The sequence below is a fragment of the Oreochromis aureus genome, linkage group 20 (assembly GCF_013358895.1).
Source record: "Oreochromis aureus strain Israel breed Guangdong linkage group 20, ZZ_aureus, whole genome shotgun sequence".
In the NCBI taxonomy this organism is placed as follows: Eukaryota; Metazoa; Chordata; class Actinopteri; order Cichliformes; family Cichlidae; genus Oreochromis; species Oreochromis aureus.
Genome location: NC_052961.1, coordinates 14833197 through 14854116, shown reverse-complemented (window position 1 = coordinate 14854116; position 20920 = coordinate 14833197). Strand labels below are relative to the sequence as shown.

The 20920-nt window shown below is 38.4% G+C and overlaps 2 protein-coding genes across 4 annotated transcripts; one reads left to right on the top strand and one right to left on the bottom strand.

The window, feature by feature from the left end:
- Positions 1-608: 608 nt before the first annotated feature.
- On the bottom strand, positions 609-4336 carry LOC116331207 (cytosolic sulfotransferase 3-like). 3 transcript variants are annotated; one of them, XM_039605051.1, is made up of 9 exons: positions 4186-4285; positions 3694-3799; positions 3209-3347; positions 2988-3110; positions 2713-2813; positions 2238-2364; positions 2065-2162; positions 1132-1306; positions 609-1054 (listed from the first exon to the last, which is right to left on the bottom strand). In XM_039605051.1, exons 3-9 carry the CDS (start codon positions 3297-3299, stop codon positions 942-944), a joined length of 828 nt encoding a protein of 275 aa, XP_039460985.1. In that variant the 5' UTR covers positions 3300-3347; positions 3694-3799; positions 4186-4285; the 3' UTR covers positions 609-941. The 3 variants fall into 3 exon arrangements, with proteins under 3 accessions (XP_039460985.1, XP_039460986.1, XP_039460984.1); XM_039605052.1 differs by having other exon boundaries at positions 3694-3879; positions 4186-4271; XM_039605050.1 differs by lacking the exon at positions 3694-3799 and having other exon boundaries at positions 4186-4336.
- Positions 4337-6791: 2455 nt separating this feature from the next.
- Positions 6792-20049, top strand: wdr46 (WD repeat domain 46). The gene is made up of 14 exons (XM_031753891.2): positions 6792-6908; positions 7163-7339; positions 7772-7852; positions 7943-8055; positions 8176-8263; positions 8841-8902; positions 9570-9674; positions 9760-9910; positions 11792-12027; positions 13516-13669; positions 18564-18711; positions 18959-19149; positions 19287-19400; positions 19504-20049. Exons 1-14 carry the CDS (start codon positions 6852-6854, stop codon positions 19621-19623), a joined length of 1797 nt encoding a protein of 598 aa, XP_031609751.1. The 5' UTR covers positions 6792-6851; the 3' UTR covers positions 19624-20049.
- The last annotated feature ends 871 nt before the right edge of the window (positions 20050-20920 follow it).

Here is a 20920-nt window from a genome sequence, read left to right as displayed (position 1 = left end):
TCAGCTACACAAACAATACATTGTTGCTTGTTTGGTATTTTTTGACAGAACAATGCACTTTTATGTGATCTCTTGAAGCTGTGCCTGAACAAGCTCCATTAATCCAGATCCAGTCACCAGAGTCTAGCTGGCAAGCTTCCCTTCCCAATCTGGCTTCAAGAGGGGGCCTTGATTTCCCATGGTGAGATTATACCCTCCCTTGTGACGAATTTCTAATGGGAGACCCTATTAGACAATACTGCTCCCAGGGCCAGAAGAAAGATCCCCTGTGATAAGGTGGTGGTTAATTAGAAGCTGTTTATTAAAATGGCTTATATTAATTTGTCTTTGTTTGTATATGATTTTGTGATATCTTTAGGTTAAATATAAAGGGGTTTTAACATGCCTGGCCATGTTGTCACTCAAACAAAATACAGGTACAGGTGTACTACTCAAACGGTGCATTTTACATTTATATTTTATATTTAGTTTATAAATAGTATTGACTAATTAAAATATGATAAGTATAGTTGTATTCATTTTGTCTTGGGTAAACCACATTCTCAAAACTCCCCCACAAGGAATTCAAATTTCAGAAAACCCTTGTTTGCAAACAATGCAACCTGTGGACCAGTCATTCATTACCTTTTATTTTTTATGCCTCACATCTAACACACAGAGAATAAAAAATGGGCTGTTAGCACTTAGTAAAAAACTTCAAAATAAACTTTCGTATTACTATATACCTTAGACATTTTAATGTGCACACCAACTTTAGTTTCAGTAATGCAGTACAGTGTTACTGGTAATGTCCAATACTTTTTTGTTTGTAGTGACATAAATATTCACTTTCAAACATGAAACGCCTTTTAATTTGTGATTAATAATATAAAGCACATTTAGATAAAGATTTTGATAAAGTCAATCAGTGACCCTTTTGCACACTATATGTCTGGTTCTGTTCAAATTTCAGTGCGGAACTGAAGTGTGGGATCTTTCATCTTCTTCTTGTAGTCTTCATCAAACACTTCATTCTGAGCGACGGTGAAGTGGTTCTTCCAGTCACCAACCTTCCCTGCAGAAACACAGATACAAATCAATCAGGTATTTTTCCTAATACCACCTCATGCATCACAATATTGTTCACTGTACCTTTTCTCATGAAGGGAGAAATCTTGAAATCTAAAATGGAGAATGTGGAATAGTTGGTCATCTCATTCTTTTTCATGTTATCAAACTGGACTCCACCTGCGATCATTTTCTTCTCTTCAGCTGAACGGGACAAACTGAGGAAGCTGCAGAGTTTGTCTATTTCCCGTTCAGTGTCCTGGAAAGATAGATAAGAGTTAAGTATTTGGAGTGGGGATGCATCTAAAAGCTGCAGGACAGTAGCTCTCGAGGACTGGAGCTGGAGACCCCTGATCTAATGCATACCACATTATCTATCAAACATAGTGGAGATGATATTTTGGCATGTATAGCTGCCAGTGGAACAAAGTCACTGCTGTTTATTGATGATATGTCTACTGATAGAAGTAGCAGAATGATTTTTGAAGTGCACAGGGCTATACTATCTGCTCAGATTTATCCAAATGCTGCAAAACTGATGAGACAGCGCGTCATAATATAAACAAATAACAACTCGAAGCAACCCAGAGATTTCTTAAGAGAAGGAAAGGGGATAGTCTTCAGTGGCAAAGTCAGTTACCTGCTCTCAATCCAATAGAGCATGCAGTTTAGTCACTGAAGACAAAACTGAAGACGAAGAGACCCACACACATGCAGCACCTGAAGGTGGCTCCAATAAAGGCCTTGAAGTACATCTCAAAGCAAGTCCATATAGTTATAACTATATTAGTGTGTCCAGTTATTTTTAAGCTTAAGCAAACTGACTGCTTGATTTAACAGCCTTTCTGGCGGTACACAGAGGCAAAATTACAAAAGAATTGTGACATTGTCCAAATACTTATGGACCTAACTGTATCATCACAACATTACAACCATCATTACAGCATTATAAGACACTAAATGAGAGCTTCAAACAAGTAGCATAAAGAGAAAGGGACTCACAAAGGAATGTATTACCTCAATCATATCTTCATAGAACATGTAGTGAATGTTTGAGTAAGTCTGTTTCTTCTTCCACCAGCCATTCACATGGTCATACCAGGATCCAAACACCACTAGGGCCACAGAAACAGGAAAATAGCAACCATGCAGTAACTGAAAATAACTTTAATATAGTATTTTATGCATACTTTTTCCTTCCTTGAATCTGTGGATGTAGTTGCTCCAGTCTCCAGGATCTGGATGAGCCATATTCATGCGATCAAAGTGGAAAAAAGACACCATGTTGTCCTTTGCATTGCGGGCTACATAAACGATCTGCAGAAGATGGAAAAAAGAAATCTTAAACCTTTACCAGAAGTAGACACTTTGGAGCTCCTTATTAGGCTTAAAGGTTCAAGTTATGCCTGACATGTTGCTTTAGATTGCACTGTTATCAGAACTATTATCAGCTTCTTGAAAAACAGCACAGCACATAGACAATCTACATAAGATTTTAAAAAAGGAAAAGGGAAAACAAACTCTTAACTCAAATGAATCTCAAATTCTCTTGGTAGGCTTCAAGTTGAACTTAAACCCAGTGTAAAACTGCAGTATTATCGGTATTATTATCATCTTCTTGATAATACACTGAGCTGATGCAAACAACAGACAGGAAAATGCAACCTTGCAGTTTTGTTCCCAGAAGGACTTTGGCACAAACTGGACAGGAAAATGAGTCTTTATGAGTCGAGGGGTGGTGGTGAGCTTGTCAGCGAGGTCTTTTCCTGCATGGAGGGATAAAGATGAAAAAAACACAAGTTTGACTGTGTAAAATGTTAATACCAACTAGCCAACGGTAACAGAGCGATATGATTTTAGCCAAGTTTGAGGAAAAAGAGCCCAACAATCCATAATGGTTTGTAAGTGTTTGTGTAAAATTGGTAGATTTGATCAAAAACCTGAAACCAAAGATGGAACGGCAATCTCCAGGAAGGGCACTCTCTCAAAGATAGGGATGGTTTTCTGTCGCTCTGTCTGACCAAAATATAGCAGGTCAAGGATCTGGGAGACCCACGTGGTTCCTAAAGTGAGAGGGGGAAGTTAACATGACCCCTACACTGACCTCTATGCACACACCTTGATGAGCTGTAAAGGTTTATACCTCTTTTTTTGGACTGACCTGCTTTGGGATATGTTGCAATAAGTATATCATCCGGTCTGGCCTGAAAGTTTTGAACGTTCTCCCAGTTGTCTGTGAAAATGGGAATCATTGAGACTCCATGGAAATCAAACAGTTGTTGTCGAGAAGGTAAAACTGCCTTTGGGAAAAAAGCAAAAAACATATTTTTTTTGAAAAATCTGAATGTGTACTTAAATTCACTTTATTGTCCCAAAAAGGACACTTGTTGTGCATCAACTCACATGATTAAAAACAACAATAAATCACTTATAATGCAGTTAACATGTACATAAATAAATAAAAACACACACACACACACAGAATATAAAGCAGGGAAAATATTGTTTGCAAGTTATAAATTTCATTCATAGTATGAATGCAGATGGTACAAATTAAATTTTACATTGGTTACAATGGCTGACTGTTTCTAGAGAGTGAGGACTCTTTGCTTGTCTACTAACCAGTTAAATGTATAATGAAAATACCACTCAGCTGCTCTTAGGCTTGTTAAAGTTTCCCTGAAATATTATGAGGACCAGGGCACTTGCTGTCTTTATCAAGGCTGAGAAATCAATGTAATGTAATCAGGTACTGCAGTGGAAGAGAAAGCAGTGTTGCCATCTGTGGGTAACGAAGTCAGATCATGCTTCAAGCTGTTTTATACAAGTCCTCTTTAAAGAGAGAGGGAGATCACAAATGGTTAACAGCACAAAAATACTTGGTGTGCTCAGAGAGGAAGTCTGGCTGTGCTCAACAAAAACACTGGTGCTGATTGATTAAAATAACCCTCTGACTTGCAGAATAAAATGAACCCACATGGCTCATGCATGCATTTACACCACTTTAACTGATAAATCCATTGTCACTATCTTAGCTCCACATGCTTAACAAGAGACAAACACCATAAAATTAGAGCAAACTCTAGCTGAAGCAACAACAACAACAAAAACAGTTTGGTTTAAAGATGTCAGGCATACCTTCTCAGGATCGAGAGACATGCTGATTGCCGGTTTTTGTCTGGTTTCTTTTACTGGGATTTTTTCTCTTATTCACAACTTCTGATTACATAACACACCACAGTGAGAGCGGGCCCTCTGCCAGGAGAGAACTGAAAGTCCAGCCCTTCCCTGATTTCCTGATCCTTTTGTTGGGATTTTTGTTCCCATTTGTTTTTTCAATTCTAGGATCTAAAGTGTGTCAGTGAAAACATTACTCATGCATTCAAAGCACTTTATTTGGTATGAAATTTTAAATGGACAGTATTGCAAATGCACGATATACAATACATTGATTAGAAGTTTGGATGACGTTACAGTAAGGTTATCACATGACCACTGAACAAAAAGCAATGTCATGCAATGACAAAGCTTTTTATTTATGACTGTAAAGAGTTTTAAGAGAGGGAACAAATGTGTTCCCCTGTGAAAAGTAAGCCTTTAAAAGTCTTTAAAAAGTCTTTCAAATCCAACATAGCTGTGAATAAAGAGAATAGGGTTTCTGGCTGAGTTCATCTACTTTCAAAACACATCAAGGAGAGTAAAAACATTTCTGGGCTTGTGGTCTTTATTAGCATTATTGTTCCAGTTTAGCAGTTATGCTTAACTACTTTCGCAAGTATTAAAAAAATAACAAAATTCTCCTGCATGAAAATGCCTGAAATCATGTTTTATGCTTACATTTTTAATATGAAGACAATAGTTAGAACATCAGTATAATAGTTACTGTAGTGACAAACAATAAGTCATTTTTTGCAGGTCAGTTTAATGGAACATATTATTAAAATCACAAACATCAAAATATAATCTTTGAAATGTAAACATAAAACCAGAATTGATGTCAGACTGTACAATCAGAACTGCTCCCAACAATCATAGATGTTTACATCTGCGCTGTAACTGCAATAAGTTAATCAACCGATTCGCACTACAACCTGGTTTGCCTCTTATCTGTAGTTATTTATATTTAATTTAATAACTGTACAGTACTCTGTTTATAGTAACCATTGTCCTTAATGTAAATATGTAAGAAAAATTGTGTATGTTTCTGTTCTGTGTCTTGTGTACTGTTTGTTTGTATATGTGTCTTTCTGGCTGCTGTTACAACCAAATTTCCCCTTGTGGGACAATTAAAGGATTATTCTATTCTATTCTATTCTATTCTATTCTATTCTATTCTATTCTATGTTCACAGAAGGAACTGAAAAATAAATGAAAGATAGAAACTAGGACTGCACATTGGGTTTGTTTGAACAAAAAGGAAGTTGCAGATTTTAGCTTGCAAAACATGTTCTAAGACCAAAGATCACATGAACAAACGCTATTCAGAGGGGTAAAGTATAAGCCAGATCAACTCTAAACAAAAGAGACCAAAGAATATGGTAGGAATGATTAATTAGCATGTTAAAGAGAGGGCCCTGGTATAGGCTGGCAGTAAGTTCATGCTGTACCCCACCTTTCAAATTATGTTAGGGGTGAAGGGCTCCACCACCCTGTGACGCTGAGGCATCGAGCTTCTTCTTAAACACACTTCTGTGAGAAGACTTTAAGTGCAGGCTAAAAACGTTTCTGTTGAGACTAAAGACTGGGGGGACAGAGTATTTCAGTCTGTGGCAAGGTTATTATAGCTCACTAAAACTAAACTAAAAATTAAAACTAGATGTGAGAAAGAAATTCAGTAAAATCAAAAAATCTAAATATATCATAGTTTAAAAACTAGACTTCTAAAAAGTTAAAACAAACTGAAATTAATCTGTGAACTTTGAAAACTAATGAACATTTTTTAAAGAGTAAATATAGTATTAGTGTTTGTTATTTGGGAAAAAATTTTTTAGCAAAACTTGCCAGATGAGGCTTTGATGGAAGCATTTATTGAGTCTTTGGATGTCTACAAGACTGTGAGCACTGCGCGATCCAATAATAATGAATAGCAACTAAAAATAAGACTGAAACTAACAGAAACTAAACATTTTCAGAAAAGTAAAGACTAATTCACTTGGGGTAACTGCAACTAAACTGAATTAAAAGCAAAAAGTCAAAGCAAAATAAAAATAGAAACTAATTAGATCATTACAAAACTTGAATAACTGTGATCTGTGGATAGTCTCCCACTCCAGCTATATTTAGCTGACTATGTGGACTCCTTTAAAAAGCAGTTTAGGTCTTTTCTTTTGTTATCACCATCTTTTATTATGTTTTTTAAAATTGATTGTATCTATTAATAGCTTTTTTAATTTCCTAGGATATTTTTGTTGTGATTATTCCTAGTGTTTTTTATTAATTTATTTATTTATGTATTTTGTTACTTACTCACTATGAATGATAAAGGGAAAGTTTTATTCTCTTTTAACCCACTAGGTGGTAACATGAGACAACATTAAAAGGCTAAGATGAATACAAGACTGAAATAAAAGATTTGAAATATGCAGGGAAAGAAAAAAAGTTGAAAATATTTTTTTTTATTATCTTAATCCTGTTACAAAGAGAGAATATCATTAAATAAACTATAAAGATTTCTTTTTTTATGCACATACTGAACCTATAAGCCGATGCAGTAACCCTTTCAGACCGAACGGTGGCGTTCATCATGTACAGATACAGTTTATTGAAGCCGTTAACGCAGAAGAAGAAAAACGTATACAACAGAGATGGAGTCACCCGGCGAGGCACCGGTGGATGAGACACACGTGGGTAAAAAGAAGAAGGTAAATATAGATAAATAATTTCTAGAAGTACATCGTCGCAGCCGTTTTAAGCTATTGTGACTGCAGCTGAGGAACGCAGTTTTATAACTAATAAACAGTAAACGTAAGGTAGTTTTTTTCTTGCTAGCGACAAGCAGCTAATGTAAGTAGCCCCACACGGGGGCGAAGGCGAGTGTAAAAGTTTCTGGGCTTAAATAACGAAATACGTTATAGTCACTTCTTCTAACTTGCCACTGTTCGCTCCTATCTTACAGCCGCCTGCTCGGTACTGGCAGGAGCTCCAGGAGGAGGAACGGAAGGATGAAAACAAAGTTAAAAACGACGCAGAACAGAGCAAAGAGGCTCAGCAGCAGGAGGACGACGAGACACAGAAGGCAAAGAAGCGAAAACAAGACCAGAGTCCAAGTGATGGAGAGAAAGTCAAGCCAGGGGTAAGAGTACACGAATTACTGTTGACAGACAAAAATCACGCCATCATTTCTTGCTCTTGCTTAAACTGTTTTAGTGAGGTCCTGTGTTGCACTAGAATATGTTTAAGGTGCAGTTTGGGGTACCCTTATTTGCAGTAAAGAGCCTATGCATCGCCTTTGTGCTGCTGTTGCACTGCAAAATCTTCCAAATATCCACAAATAAGCACATTATTATGTAAACAAAGGTAGCCAGGCATGCCTAATCTCCCATGATGATTCATGAGCGTTGTATTGAATCTTTTAGCTGTAATATTTAAGTTTGAAGCACCACTTATGACCAGAAGAAGATAACATTTAATGTTTACCATGATTCAGTCTGCTTTTACAGTTTAGTATAGGTAATATAGGACTGTATATTATATATTGTTCTAACTAATGTTCATGTTCTTTCAGAAATCTGACCCATTCCCAGGCCCTGCTCCTATTCCAGAAGACAGATTGCAAAAATTCAAGAGGAAAGATAAACTTAAAAAGGTAAGCATCTGAGTGGCTCGTCTTTAAAATAGTATGCTCTTTTTTTCAGCACTTGTCTTTCATCTGATTTCTCTGTTCGTTTTGTTCTAGCCTCACCGTAAGCAGCACAAGCTGAGAGATATCATAGCTCGCTCAGAAGATGCTTCAGAAATGGCCCAGAAACAAGCAGCCCGGTTTGACCTTCTCCTCCCGGAGGAGGCAGGGTAATGTCCTTTAAATGATGCTCACCTCTTTGTGTTAGATCGTACTTTGTGACAGATATCATGTGATTTAAAAACAAAAAAACAATGTCCCGTTTGAGTGATGTTTGTCCCTGATCTCAGGTTTTTAGAAGGAGATGAAGATGAGGACACATGTATGATCTCGCAGGAGGATATTGCGGAGGCTGTGGACATAACATCTGGAGCAAAGGTACTGAGACCTTTTTATCAACTTTTGTGTGAATGTGTAAATAGCTTATTAAACAGAAAAATTTGCACAGAAATTTTGAAGAAACATAGATTATGGGCTTTTGTTTGATTTTGCTGACAAATTGTCTGTTTAACTGCGGGGAATCAAGATATCTTTTAATTATTATGTAAATTCATATATATATAAAATAAAAGTTTAAGCTTTGAACTGTAGATTTCTGCCTTAATTATGGAAAAAAAATTAAGAAATGCAGACTGTGTAGATATTATAAAGTCATAACTTTAAAAGAGCGCAATATAAAATGACAAGTACATTAAGACAGTTATTAATTGTATATCAAGTTTGCAACATTTTAGATGCAGATGAGGTTTTATTTCATATAGTAAAATTGATGTGGTGTTTTCAAATAAAGACCTACAGTTTGTTTTGGATTTTGTAGTATTTAACACATTCATTTTGCAAGCAAAGGTTTGCTGGTTCAGTTCCAACCGTAGACATAAATTTGCTATGGAGTTGTCACGGGAAGAGATTCTGCAGAGTGAGTGTTGTTCATTTCTTGCTCTCTTCTCCTCCTCAGTATTTTAATCTGAAACTGTCTCAGTTTGGACCGTATCGATTGGATTACAGCAAGACTGGACGGTCAGTATCATGGAATATCATGCAGCACATGCTTATCTGTGTGAAGTGTTTGGTCTCCCTCTTGTGGAGAGAGAGACTGATATTTAGTGATTTAAAAGGCCAATATATCAGCAAATGGTTTAACATTTAACAAATTGCTCCATCATGTAGTGGTTTTTGGGTTTTTTTTGTAAAACACTGATTTATGTCAAGTCCACCTAAGTTGTCAATGGGCTTGGCAAGACAACTCACCGTTTCTAGAGGAAATGTTAAGTATCCTTCATAACTTTTGTAATCTTCTAAGCAGATATGGAACGTACTTATTTATTTCCAACTCTGTGTCTTCCTGACAAAAGTAGATTTTGACATTAGGCCTTCGTTATTTCTGGCTTCTTTGCTAAGTGGCACACTCACCAGTTAGTACAAGCAAAGGAAATAAACTTTGCCTTTCTTTAAGCTTTTCTGAGATTCTCTGTGCTTGAAAAAAAAACTGTTACTATGAGCTGAGAGTGCAAATCAGCAATGTTGTAAATTAAAACAAAGACATGGAAAGAAATTAAACCACAGCTGAGGTGAACCTGCAGAACTGAATGATTCCTGTTTTTACAATAAATAGATTTATTTAGATATAAATAGAGAGACTTCATAAGTTTAAGTTTTGCAAATATTTATGTTCTCTTCACTTCAGTCACCTGCTGCTTGGTGGGAGGAGAGGCCATGTTGCTTGTATAGATTGGACGTCCAAACAGCTGATGTGTGAGATAAATGTGATGGAGTCTGTCAATGATGTGAAGTAAGTCATCCGCCTTCATGAAACACAAAGCAGAAATAAAACATTGATCTTCTCCGGACTAAAACAAATTTCTGCCTTTGTTTAGGTGGCTTCATAGCGAGGCTATGTATGCAGTGGCTCAGAAGAAATGGCTTTATATCTACGACTCTAATGGAATAGAGCTTCACTGCATCCGAAAATTCAATGACGTCCTTCGTATGCAGTTCCTCCCCTATCACTTTTTGCTCGCCACAGCGGTGAGTTCACAGTGATCTTTTTTCTGTCTTTCAATTTCTTGCATTTCCATTTCCACAATAATTAAAAAATTATGTAATATAGTGGTCCCTCATTTATCACGGGAGTTATGTTCTAAAAATAACCCTTGATAGGTGAAATCCGCGAAGTAGCCAGCTTTATTTTTTACAATTATTATAGATGTTTTAAGTCTGGAAAACCCCTCACTACAAACTTTATACAGTTTTCTCAGAAAGGCCTGAACATTTTCACACTTTTTTCTCTTGTTTAAGTTCAAACCTTCGTAGAAAAATAAGTCCAGCATTATAGAATGAAACCGAAGATCAAACCCTGTTTTCAGGACCAGAACATGGGAATAGAGCAGCTGCGAGAGAATTCAACATTAATGAATCAATGGTACGAAAGTAGACGAAGCAAGAAGAATGAGTTGAGTAACGTTTGACTTATCTGACTGTTCTGTTTCGCTTAATGCGCCTTATAATCCGAAAAATATGGTTCTACCTTCCCTATAGCATATCCAGAAGTCCAACTTTTTGTGCGATGGCATCTTCCTTTGCCTTCTGGGTGCTACCACAGGTGCCTTTGACGGTGCAAAATGTTTCGTCGACATTGTTGTGTTTGTTGGGGAGAAAACTTACAAACATACAGTACAGCACTTCAGAGTCACACTGCTAGCGATGGAAGATTCATGTAAATTTGACAAGCTATTCTGTACTGTACAGGGGAGACAGCACGAGATTGATTGACGATGGTCTACAGCCAATCAGGACGCAGAACACAATGTGCTGTTTAAAAAATAAAAAAAAAAGCATGCAAAATTGCACCCAAAAAAAATCTGCGAAACAGCGAGGCTGCGAAAGGTGAACCACGTTATGGCGAGGGACCCCTTTTTTTTTTTCTTTTTCTTTTTTTTTTTTTATTAAGCTTTAATTTTCTCAGGTCATAGTCTTGCTGTTATTAAAGTTACTCTTCCTGCTTTGTCAGCTGATTATTTTTTTTCTGGCTTCTGGCAGTCTGTATAACTCTAGATAAAAATAAAAGCTTTTAAAAAGCTAAATCGTGGTAGGACAATAGCCGAGTTTCAGATTAAACTTGGGTAAATGCGTGCAGACTGTTTTCCTGCATACAAACAAATGTCATTTTCTAGTCGGGCTGGCCAGACTACAAAGGGAAACCAGTAATCTACTAGTACAAAAAACCCCCCAAACTTCTTATAAGTGTGAGCTAAGTAAGAGAGTAGGACTGAAACATTGTTGCAGTAATGACAACATAACGAACAAAAACACAACGTGTTGTACAATACAGAGGAGTGCAGATAATACACAGTTTTGAATGTGTTACTGACAGGGGATTTCTTTAAATCACCCTGCCGTTCTTCAGCTGAGACGTCTGAGTTAGAAAACACACAAACACTGCAGAAGTTTTTCACTTGCGAGGGGCAGTCATGTAACGCACGAACTGCGCCCCACGACTGCCTGCGACCTTTATTTATACAAGATTGTTTTGTATGTATGTGTATGTGTATGTGTGTGTGTGTACAAAGATAACATCACTCAAAGCAGCAGGTTTTTCCCTTTTCTACATCTAAATGTTCAGAACGACAGGATGCGGTTAGTATCTGCATATGTTCAGCACACAAGTTACTAGGTAAAAAGTCATGTAGAAATATGCTTAATCACAAATAATGAAAGGATACATTTCATGCAGCTGATCACATATATACAATATTCTCTTAACAGTTACTGTGACAGTTTAGAGGTTACCATGATAAATAAACACTTAGTGTTGACATATTTAGTGTTGACAATAAATTTATAAGCAAAATTATATGTCCTGACTATCTGTAAAACAGCTTTGTTTTTGTCTTTTTCTGTCTTCTTTAGAGTGCTACCAGTTTCCTGCAGTATTTGGATGTGTCAGTGGGAAAGGAAGTGGCAGCTATCTGCACCAAGACTGGCCGACTTGACGTGATGTGTCAGAACCCTCATAATGCCATCATCCACCTAGGTCATGCCAACGGCACGGTCACCCTCTGGTCACCAAACCAGAAAGAAGCCTTGGTGAAGATGCTCTGTCACCAAGGGGGCGTGCGCTCTGTCGCTGTGGATAAGACGGGCACGTAAGTCACATGAGAAGAGGAAATGTTTTGTAATGTCTGTAAAAGTTACCTTTATGTTGTTTCACAATAGTCCTAGGCACTAAAAGTGACTTGCTAATACCAGGTTGAACCCCTTGTTGCCTCCAGAACAGCCTTGACTTTTCATGACATTGATGCAACAAGATGTTGGAAACATTCCTCAAAGATTTTTGTCCGTATTGACATGATAGCATTACGCAGTTGCTGCGCATTTGTTGGCTGTACATAAATTATGTAAATCGTCCGATCCACCCAGTTAGATAGAGATCTGGTGGTTGTTGAGTCTAATTTGAGTACATGAACTAAATGTCATGTTCAAGAAACCAGTTTGAGATGCTTCAAGCTTTGTGATATGGCCGAATCTTGTTGAAAGCAGCCATCAAAAGAGGGGATTTCATAGTTAGCAGCAATTCTTGGGTAGGATGTGACATTTAAACAATGCTCAGCTGGTACTAAGGGGGCCAAAATGATCCATTAAAAGATCCTCCACATTATTACACCACCAGCAGCTTCAGCCAGTGACAGAAGACAGGATAGATCCATGCTGTCATGATGTTTTTGACAAATTCTGGCAAAATATCTGAATATTACAGAAGAAATCAAGACTCATTAGATCAGGCAGGGTTTTCCAATCTTCCACTGTCTGATTTCGGTGAGCACTTGTAAATTGTAGCCTCAGTTTCCTGTTCTTAGCTGACAGCACCCAGCGAAGCCTGTCTGCTCTTCTGTTTACTTTTGTCGTAACCAGTGGTTATTACAGTTGTTATTGGCTTTCTGTCAACTTGAAGCAGTCTGTCTGTTCTCTCTGGCATTTTCTCTGAGATCTGCCACTCACTAGGTCTTTTCTTTTTTTGAATCATTCTCTGTAAATCCTAGAGATGGATCTACTGAGATCTGCTGGGAAGGTTTGTCAGGTACCCTTGACAGGTTTTACATGTCTAATTGAGTATGAACAGGTATACATAATGAGGTGGCCACTGAGTATATTTTACCTTATCTTATAACTTGTTGTTGTTGTTTTTGTGTACCCTTGTTGTTGTTGTTTTTGTGCACCCTTAACAAATTAATCCAACTTCGGATCTATGAATCCGATCTCATGGGTTTGATGGGATGATGTTGTTGATGTTCCTGACAACTCCTCTAGTCTCATTTAGACGCATGATAACAAAAACCTTCTCTTTGAGATGTAAAAGCTTCAGCAATCACAAGGGAGTTGTTTATGCACATCTGGTATGTCTAAACTTAAATCAAAAGAATCCTTGACTTAAAAACAGGAAAACCCATGCAAAATGTTTATTTTGTAATTTATAGGGCATATTACTGCAGCAGTCAATGATTTTGAACTCAGTTTTTTGTTGAACAGTTAATTGCATTTTTCTCTTGGTCTGCCAGAAACTAGTCTAATTACTAAAAACTAAACTAAACCTAATTTAGTTTTCCTTTCTTTTTCTTTTTTTCTTTTTTTGACAGATACATGGTGACATCTGGCATGGATAAGAAGCTGAAGGTGTATGACATTAGAGCCTTCAAGCCTCTAAAGTCATACTTCCTTCCTGCTGGAGCTGCCTGTTTGTCACTGAGCCAGAAGGGACTGCTATCTGCAGCCACGGGGGATGTTGTTCAGGTTGTCAGATCCACACTTTGCACAAATATAATAAAAAAACATTACATCCTGCAAATGTGTCCATCAACACATGCATTTCTGTTTGAGCAGCAAACAGACAGGGGTTAACTGCAGATGCCTGAACTAGATAACATGTGTCTGTTGAATGCTGATCGGTTGATAAATTGGGCGGGATAGGGGAGGGGGGTACCAGTGGAGTTCACTAGTAATGGGAGAAGCACACACAAAAATCAAATATAAATATAGTGTGAAAAGTGGCTGCAGAGAGAGGACTGCTATTTAATTTTTTTTCACAATCAGTTCAACTTCTGCTCTTGGTTTATTATCACTTTGCTCTTCTCTAGAGCTGACTGACAGTCCAACAGGAGCAAGTCTAGCAGACTGGTTATATCACATTTTTTATATGCTGCTTCCATCGATGACCAACATTCCATGCGGGCCGAGTGCTCAAGCATAAAACAAATAGTACTCTTTTACAAGGGTTGTTTTTATAGGGTGAAGGACTAACATAGAGAAACACAATGCTCACATTCTCACCAATGATCTATTTAGTATCAACAACAGAGTACCCGGAAATAAGTCAAGCAAATTCCACACTCTTTGACTCCGTAAGGCAAAGGAATTTCTCATTTTTTTTAGAAGGTAAAGAGTAAGAGTTTTTTTTTTATTCATTTATTATTATTATCATTGCAATTAGAGCAGTGGTTTGCTGTGGGCAAACACAGGTTGAAGGTTGAAGTTGTTGTTTCAGAAAATCTAATCTAATGTTGGGTTAGGGTACAGGAAGTGGCTGATATTCAAATAACACATAAACACGCACGCAAATGCTAGAAAGAGGTGTTTGATGGCCACGAGAATAGTTTTTCCCAGGGTAGCTGCAGAGGCCACTCCCTCTAGCTACCGATGTCTGATGCACACTCAGTCATTTTGTTTTATAAGTAGAACTGAAATATGTCAGAAACTGCTCAGTTCAGAACATCAGAGCACCAAGGGTGACTCCTAGTAGGCTTTCAGGGGGTAAAGAGGGTAAAGAGTCCTACGTATTAGCTTTTCTTTATTGTCCTTTATTTTACTTTCTTTATTTTCCATCATGCTGTTACATAATTAAAATCAAAATCCAATTTATGATCAAATAAAAGAACAGTAGAAAAAGAATAAAATATTGATACATGTGATGGGATGTGAGCGGGGATTATACTTTCCACGTTTGCGAGTCCACTAGGGTCCGCTTGGGTGCCGGTATTTTAAGTTTCATCATCAAGTGATTAGTCTGGGTGCCTGTCTGTTTTGTGGAACTGCGCAGACTTGTCCACAGAGATTTGATGAATTACAATCCACCCACTACGCATCTTCCCACATGGCATTCACAGAAGTTTAACAGGAATGATTGCTTGGCTGGGGGCATCAGGCTATCTGTGTCATTATCCTCAACGGAGTACAATCCACGTTTTAGATAAGAGCCAGTTCTTAATCTCTGTTTAGGGCTAGGTAACATTCTAGTCTGCCTTAACTTTACATCTGTCTTTTCAGTATTTTAGATAACAATCTTTGCATTGCGTTATGTGGTTTATCTGATCAGTGTTTGCAAAGCAGTGTTGTTGTTCTTTGGAGTGGAGGGTGTCTTGGGTCTAAGGCTTTAAGCTATACCTTCAGCCCCATCCTTAAAACCTTCCCCCTCACAGAGAGAGGGGGGGGGGGGGACTCTGTTTTTCACTCAGCCGTTACCTCCCTTGAGCACGGTGCCTGGAAGTCTTCGCTGAGTTGATGCTTGGCATGCTGTTGTTCACTCTCTCGTTCCAACACAGCTATAGGATGAAAGGGCAGAGCACATCGTACACCCTTGTTGTCTTCCTCTGCGTCTAATGCAGAGATCTTTCTTAACTTTTGTGGTTATTGCTGTGGTTCTGGAATCTTCTCATGATGACTATCAGGACCCCAAACAGCATGACCCTTGACCTCAACCGCTGCCTGGGCCGTTAGCTATCACCTGCCAACTGATACACTAAGACATTTATTTAATGTCATTTTTATCTCTGTGTTAACACTTTCCCTCTCTGATTCTTTTATACATTTTTTGACACATCTCTTTCATCATTATTCTACACACATCAGCTCTTTTCTCTGTCAACATTTTTCTTTCTCTCACACATACTCCATGCATTCTTTCCCACATTTCGTCACAATCAAAAATACTAGCCGTTTCGCTGACTCAGCACCTATTGCAGCCGGGCATCCCCTCTGCAGCCTTTGCTTCAGTACAAAGTTGCTGAAGTGCGTCTCGCTTTTCCCCTTTTCTTTTTTCTTTTTTAAAAAACTGAGGGACTGAGGTGATTTCCCTCAGGGTGGCCAGTCACTGCAAGCCTGTGATTCAGTGAAACACTCCTGGGGAATCCTGTTCCGTGATGCCAAAATTGTCGTGGAAGTGTTAAAAAAACCTGCAAACACCTCAGCCAGCATGATTTGAAGTGGTTTAATATCACATTGCAATATGGAGAAACGCTCTGGTCAAACACCTAAGCAGTCGCTGAAGATGGGCCACCGCCCCGATTCCTTTTATACCTTGACCAAACTCACAGACAAAGGAAAATCCACAACTCTTACATGCTGGCCCATGTCACGGGGGGCTATACCTTCAGCCCCATGCTTAAAACCTTTAAAAAAGAAAAGAGAATTATGACTCTGTGTTTCACTCAGCCGTTACCTTCCTTGAGCAGGGTACCTGGTTGTCTTCAACTCCAAAACCCTCTGCGAAGGTGCAATAGATATGAAGCCCACTTGTGATAACATTCTACATGCATACAACTGGTGACAGGAGTGATCTTGCTATTACTAAAGAGATCAGTACATACATCTGCAGAATTCTGCATGTAGAGATTTGTTGGGTGTTTATCCAAGTATTTATATCTCTGATGTCTGAGTGAAACCACACTTTACTAGTAAACAGTGCACCAGTCAGGATAACTCACAGCAACAAGATCCTGGATTCAAATCCACCATCAGGCTGGGGCCTCTCTGTGTAGAGCTTGCATGTTCTCCCTGTGTCTGCGTCGGTTCTCTCAGAGCACACGGGCTTCCCCCCACAGGAGTTAGGTAATTGGTGAATCTAAGCTGCCCATAGGTGTCACTGCAAGTTTTAATGGTTGTCTTGCTTTCTGAGTTGGCCTTGCAAAAGATTCTCAACCTGTACAGGGTATACCTCGCATCTTGCTCTATCACACCTGGGCAGGCGCCTGTTGCCTAGGCGACCCCCTGATGTATTTACTAGCAGGTCATATATCAATTAACAGTGTTCGCTGCTATTCTACATTTTTGTGTCCTTTATTGTAAAAATAATAATATTTATATCACCTACAGTAATAGTCGTCGTCATCATCATATAAATATGGATATTTATATGTAGATATAAAAGTCATAATGATAAGGAGAAGAAAAAACTAAATAAATAAAAGGTTGGGAAGGTATATTGGAAGAAACTGCTAAAACGATTGTGTGTCCGCCCTAGGTCACATTCAATGGAGCAATACAAAAGAAACGCGACACAACCGCAGGCAGTGCAGTGGGGTTAGAGCAGCTGGTCAGCAAGCTGTTCTGAACTGTGTATAATAACAATAATAATAATAATAATAATAATAATAGCGATTTCCCTCTGGTTCGATGGTTGCCATGGTTAGTGGGGCGATCGCTCAAGAGTTGGGAGTTCGCTTGTAATCGGAAGGTTACCGGTTCGAGCCCGGCTGCACAGTCTCGGTCGTTGTGTCCTTGGGCAAGACACTTCACCCGTTGCCTACTGGTGGTGGTCAGAGGCCCGGTGGCGCCAGTGTCCGGCAGCTCGCCTGTCAGTGCACCCCAGGGTGGCTGTGGCTACAACGTAGCTTGCCATCACCAGTGTGTGAATGTGTGTGTGAATGGGTGAATGACTGGATATGTAAAGCGCTTTGGGGTCCTTAGGGACTAGAAGGCGCTATATAAATACAGGCCATTTACCATTTACCATTTTACCATGGTTGGCAGGACTTAGATGTTTGGACCAGAGTCATACAGCATTAATTCAACACCAGACCCCATCTGAGGAAGCCAACCCTGTGTACAACACACACCAAACTAGGTCCCAGACCTTGAGTAGCTGTACCTCCAATTTTAACTTGACAACAGTTTTCGGAAGCACTTTATAATAATGTTACACTGTTAAGCATTAGTATGGTGTTAGCAAGTGCTTAATTTATCATTTATACAGCATTACTCCTCCTTAGTATGCCATTTTTAAATACAGATGTATCATTTGAACTATGATTTTGATTATTACTAGCAGTAATATAAAAGTAGGAGTGATAGCTGTACATGGTGTAAGAGTAACAGATGGATAAACATATGTATTAACGGAGTAATGATATATAAATGATGAAGCGCTCGCTAATCCCTTACTAATACTTTACTAATGCTTAATAGTTTGACGTTATTATAAAGTGCTACCCAGTTAAAAGCATTGATCTAATAAGATCATATTTTTTCACATATCCCTGTAATCCAAACACTCAGGCTTCAGACTGCTCTAAATGCTCAATGTCAGAAAGGTCTTCTTCACTGAGCAGATATCATTAATATGGTTTCCTGAGGCACATGACTCAAGTTCTACTTTAGTTAAATTTATTGCAGCCGCTTTCTTTACACTGCTGCAGTCAAGTGATCCATTTACCAAAATGCAGAAACACCAAGCAAGCCACAAACCACATGCATGCAATATGCTATAACTTTTTATTCCTTTTCAGTATGAATAACAGGCTATTAAAAAAAGTTGCATGTGGCTTTTAGGAGTTGAACATATCTTGGTGTCTTTACTTTAATAAACAGTAGATATGATGTATTAATGTTGTATGTGAAAATGCTTTATCTGCAGGTGTACAAGGACGTATGTAGCATGCCAGTGACTAAACCGTACATGGCTCATAGACTTCGGGGAACAGTGTGGGGGCTGCACTTCTGTCCCTTTGAGGATGTCCTCGGAGTTGGGCACGGAGATGGTTTCACCAGCATGCTCGTACCAGGTCAGACTCAATCTTGTATTACATCTGGGCATGTACATTAGACTACATTATGTAGGTTAAGGCCAAAGTGAAAAGTTTCTATGGGTGCACCAATTTGATGATTGATCCTAATGGGTTGTTACAATTGCTACATTCACTGAAGTATAAGTCCATTTTTTATTTTATTTTATTTTATTTTTTTTGTAAATCCTGGCATACATTTTACTGTTGACTAAAACTGAATGTGATGCATCATTTACTATCATAGGTGCTGGTGAGCCTAACTTTGATGGTCTGGATGCAAATCCATACCGAAGTGCGAAGCAGAGGCAGGAATGGGAGGTTAAAGCACTGATGGAGAAGATTCAGCCAGATCTTATCAGCCTTGATCCCACTGAGCTGGCACAAGTTGACCAGGCCACCTGGGAGCAAAGGCATCAAGACAGGGTTGAAGTTCTGGTCAGTCTCTTAAACCAACTGTGCATTAACAGTTATTTAAGATATCTGTACATTTTGATATAAGATATAGTAGGCTAGATATTATTGTCAACAATCTAAAAGCATGTTTTCTAACTTTATTTTTTTTTTTTTTTTAGGGATTTGATCCACTCGCTAAAGAAAAGTTTGTCCCCAAGTATAAGAAAAAAGGTCGTAGTTCTGCAGGAGCCATTGAGAGGCGCAAGAAACAAGTGGCTCATGAGGAGCAGAGGGTAAGTAGTCCAAGTTAGGACATGAAATTTAATTACATCACAGCGACTTTTATGCTGTATTTGCAGACCATGGCTGATCTCTCTTGACTTGTTTACTCCCCAGGATGTAATCAGAAAAAGCGTGGAGGACAAAGTGAAGATGGAAAAAGAAAGGAAGGAGCGAGAGCGGAAGAAGGCGGCGTTATCTACCCAGAAATCAGCTCTGGACAGATTCAAGAAATAGAAAAGGAGCATGCTTTGTGCAACTGAAAGCCCAGTGGCATTCTATGGGAGTGACCTTTGAACTTTGCATAAAGAACACTTTTTTTGGTTGTTTTGTTTTTTGTTTTTTTTTGCACACATAATTCCACCGCAGGGAGCAAAACACCAACTGCTGAACCTCTGGGAATAAGGGCTTGCATTGTGACGGGCAACTAATCAATGTTGAGTGGAGCAGCGGAGGAAGCTATATTTGATGTCTGTAGCCTGAAGTGCATCCTGTTTGCATGGGCAGATAATGTGATGTGCTAGCTGGCATTGGTGTCACCCAGAAGTTTTAACCTTGTCAGATCGTGTTCTTTCCTCTGAACTTGCTGACCATATGTCAACTGTGTTATATTTAGTTATAACTAAATTCTAAAAATAAACAACATAATGCCAAGCCTTTGAATTGAGACTATTATTTTGAAATCACAGTACTGTTATTACTGAATCCAAACCAAGCTGGAATATATTTACCATGATTACGACTTTGGGTGGAGTAAAATTCCTTGTATCAAATTAGAACAGCAGAAACTTGATCATCTGAGGAACTTAAAGGTTTTGGTATTTTAAATATTTTATCATGTTTTAATTTGTATGTGTGCATGTGGCTGTTTTTCTAGGATTCACATTTTACGTGGTCCTTTCTATCGATGCTTGTCCTAATTTAAGTATTTCAAAGTAACTAAATCATAGCAGCACTGACAGACTGTCAGAACTGTTTGCTACTTTGCTGTATATTTATAGAGGAACAGTTTTATCGAACTGTTCAATCCTGCTCCATACAAAACAAAACACAGACCTATTTTTCATTACTGAGTAGTTTATTGGTTGCTTTAATGTCATACATATTTTTTCCTGAGTACAGTGGATCAGCATTTCCCTTTAACACTGTGCGTGAGAATAACAGCCCAAGGTTTTATTGACTGATAGCAGCCTCATTGAAAATGTATGTCATCCGAGCCTGGCACAGTTGACCATAAAACTCACACAGCATTGCAAAGCTGCCAGTCAGTGGGTAATCTCGCCATAAGAAAGGAATCTTATAAGTAACACTTTTCAGATGCATAAATATTTAGCTGTGCATCACATTAGTTTTATTTTCAGTTGTTTAAGAAAATAATTATCGTGCATTCTGTTTCAGCTATTTAATGTAATGTGAAGCCTTCATGAACCCCCCCCCAAAGATCCCTGTATCTAATCAAGGTAATCCCTTCCTATTGTATGTGAATATTGTGCCCTTGTGGCTGAATAACATCATAAATCCCCCTTTAAAAAAA

Bases quoted from the DNA above. Each gene is read 5' to 3' on its own strand.
- LOC116331207 (XM_039605050.1), bottom strand. From the start codon at position 4,206: ATGTCTCTCGATCCTGAGAAG. The intron at 3,348-4,185 runs GTATGCCTGACA...TTTTTCCCAAAG, and splicing joins TGTCTCTCGATCCTGAGAAG to GCAGTTTTACCTTCTCGACA. The intron at 2,814-2,987 runs GTTTTTGATCAA...CCCTCCATGCAG, and splicing joins CGTTCCATCTTTGGTTTCAG to GAAAAGACCTCGCTGACAAG.
- wdr46 (XM_031753891.2), top strand. From the start codon at position 6,852: ATGGAGTCACCCGGCGAGGCACCGGTGGATGAGACACACGTGGGTAAA. The intron at 9,675-9,759 runs GTAAGTCATCCG...GCCTTTGTTTAG, and splicing joins GAGTCTGTCAATGATGTGAA to GTGGCTTCATAGCGAGGCTA. The intron at 9,911-11,791 runs GTGAGTTCACAG...TGTCTTCTTTAG, and splicing joins ACTTTTTGCTCGCCACAGCG to AGTGCTACCAGTTTCCTGCA.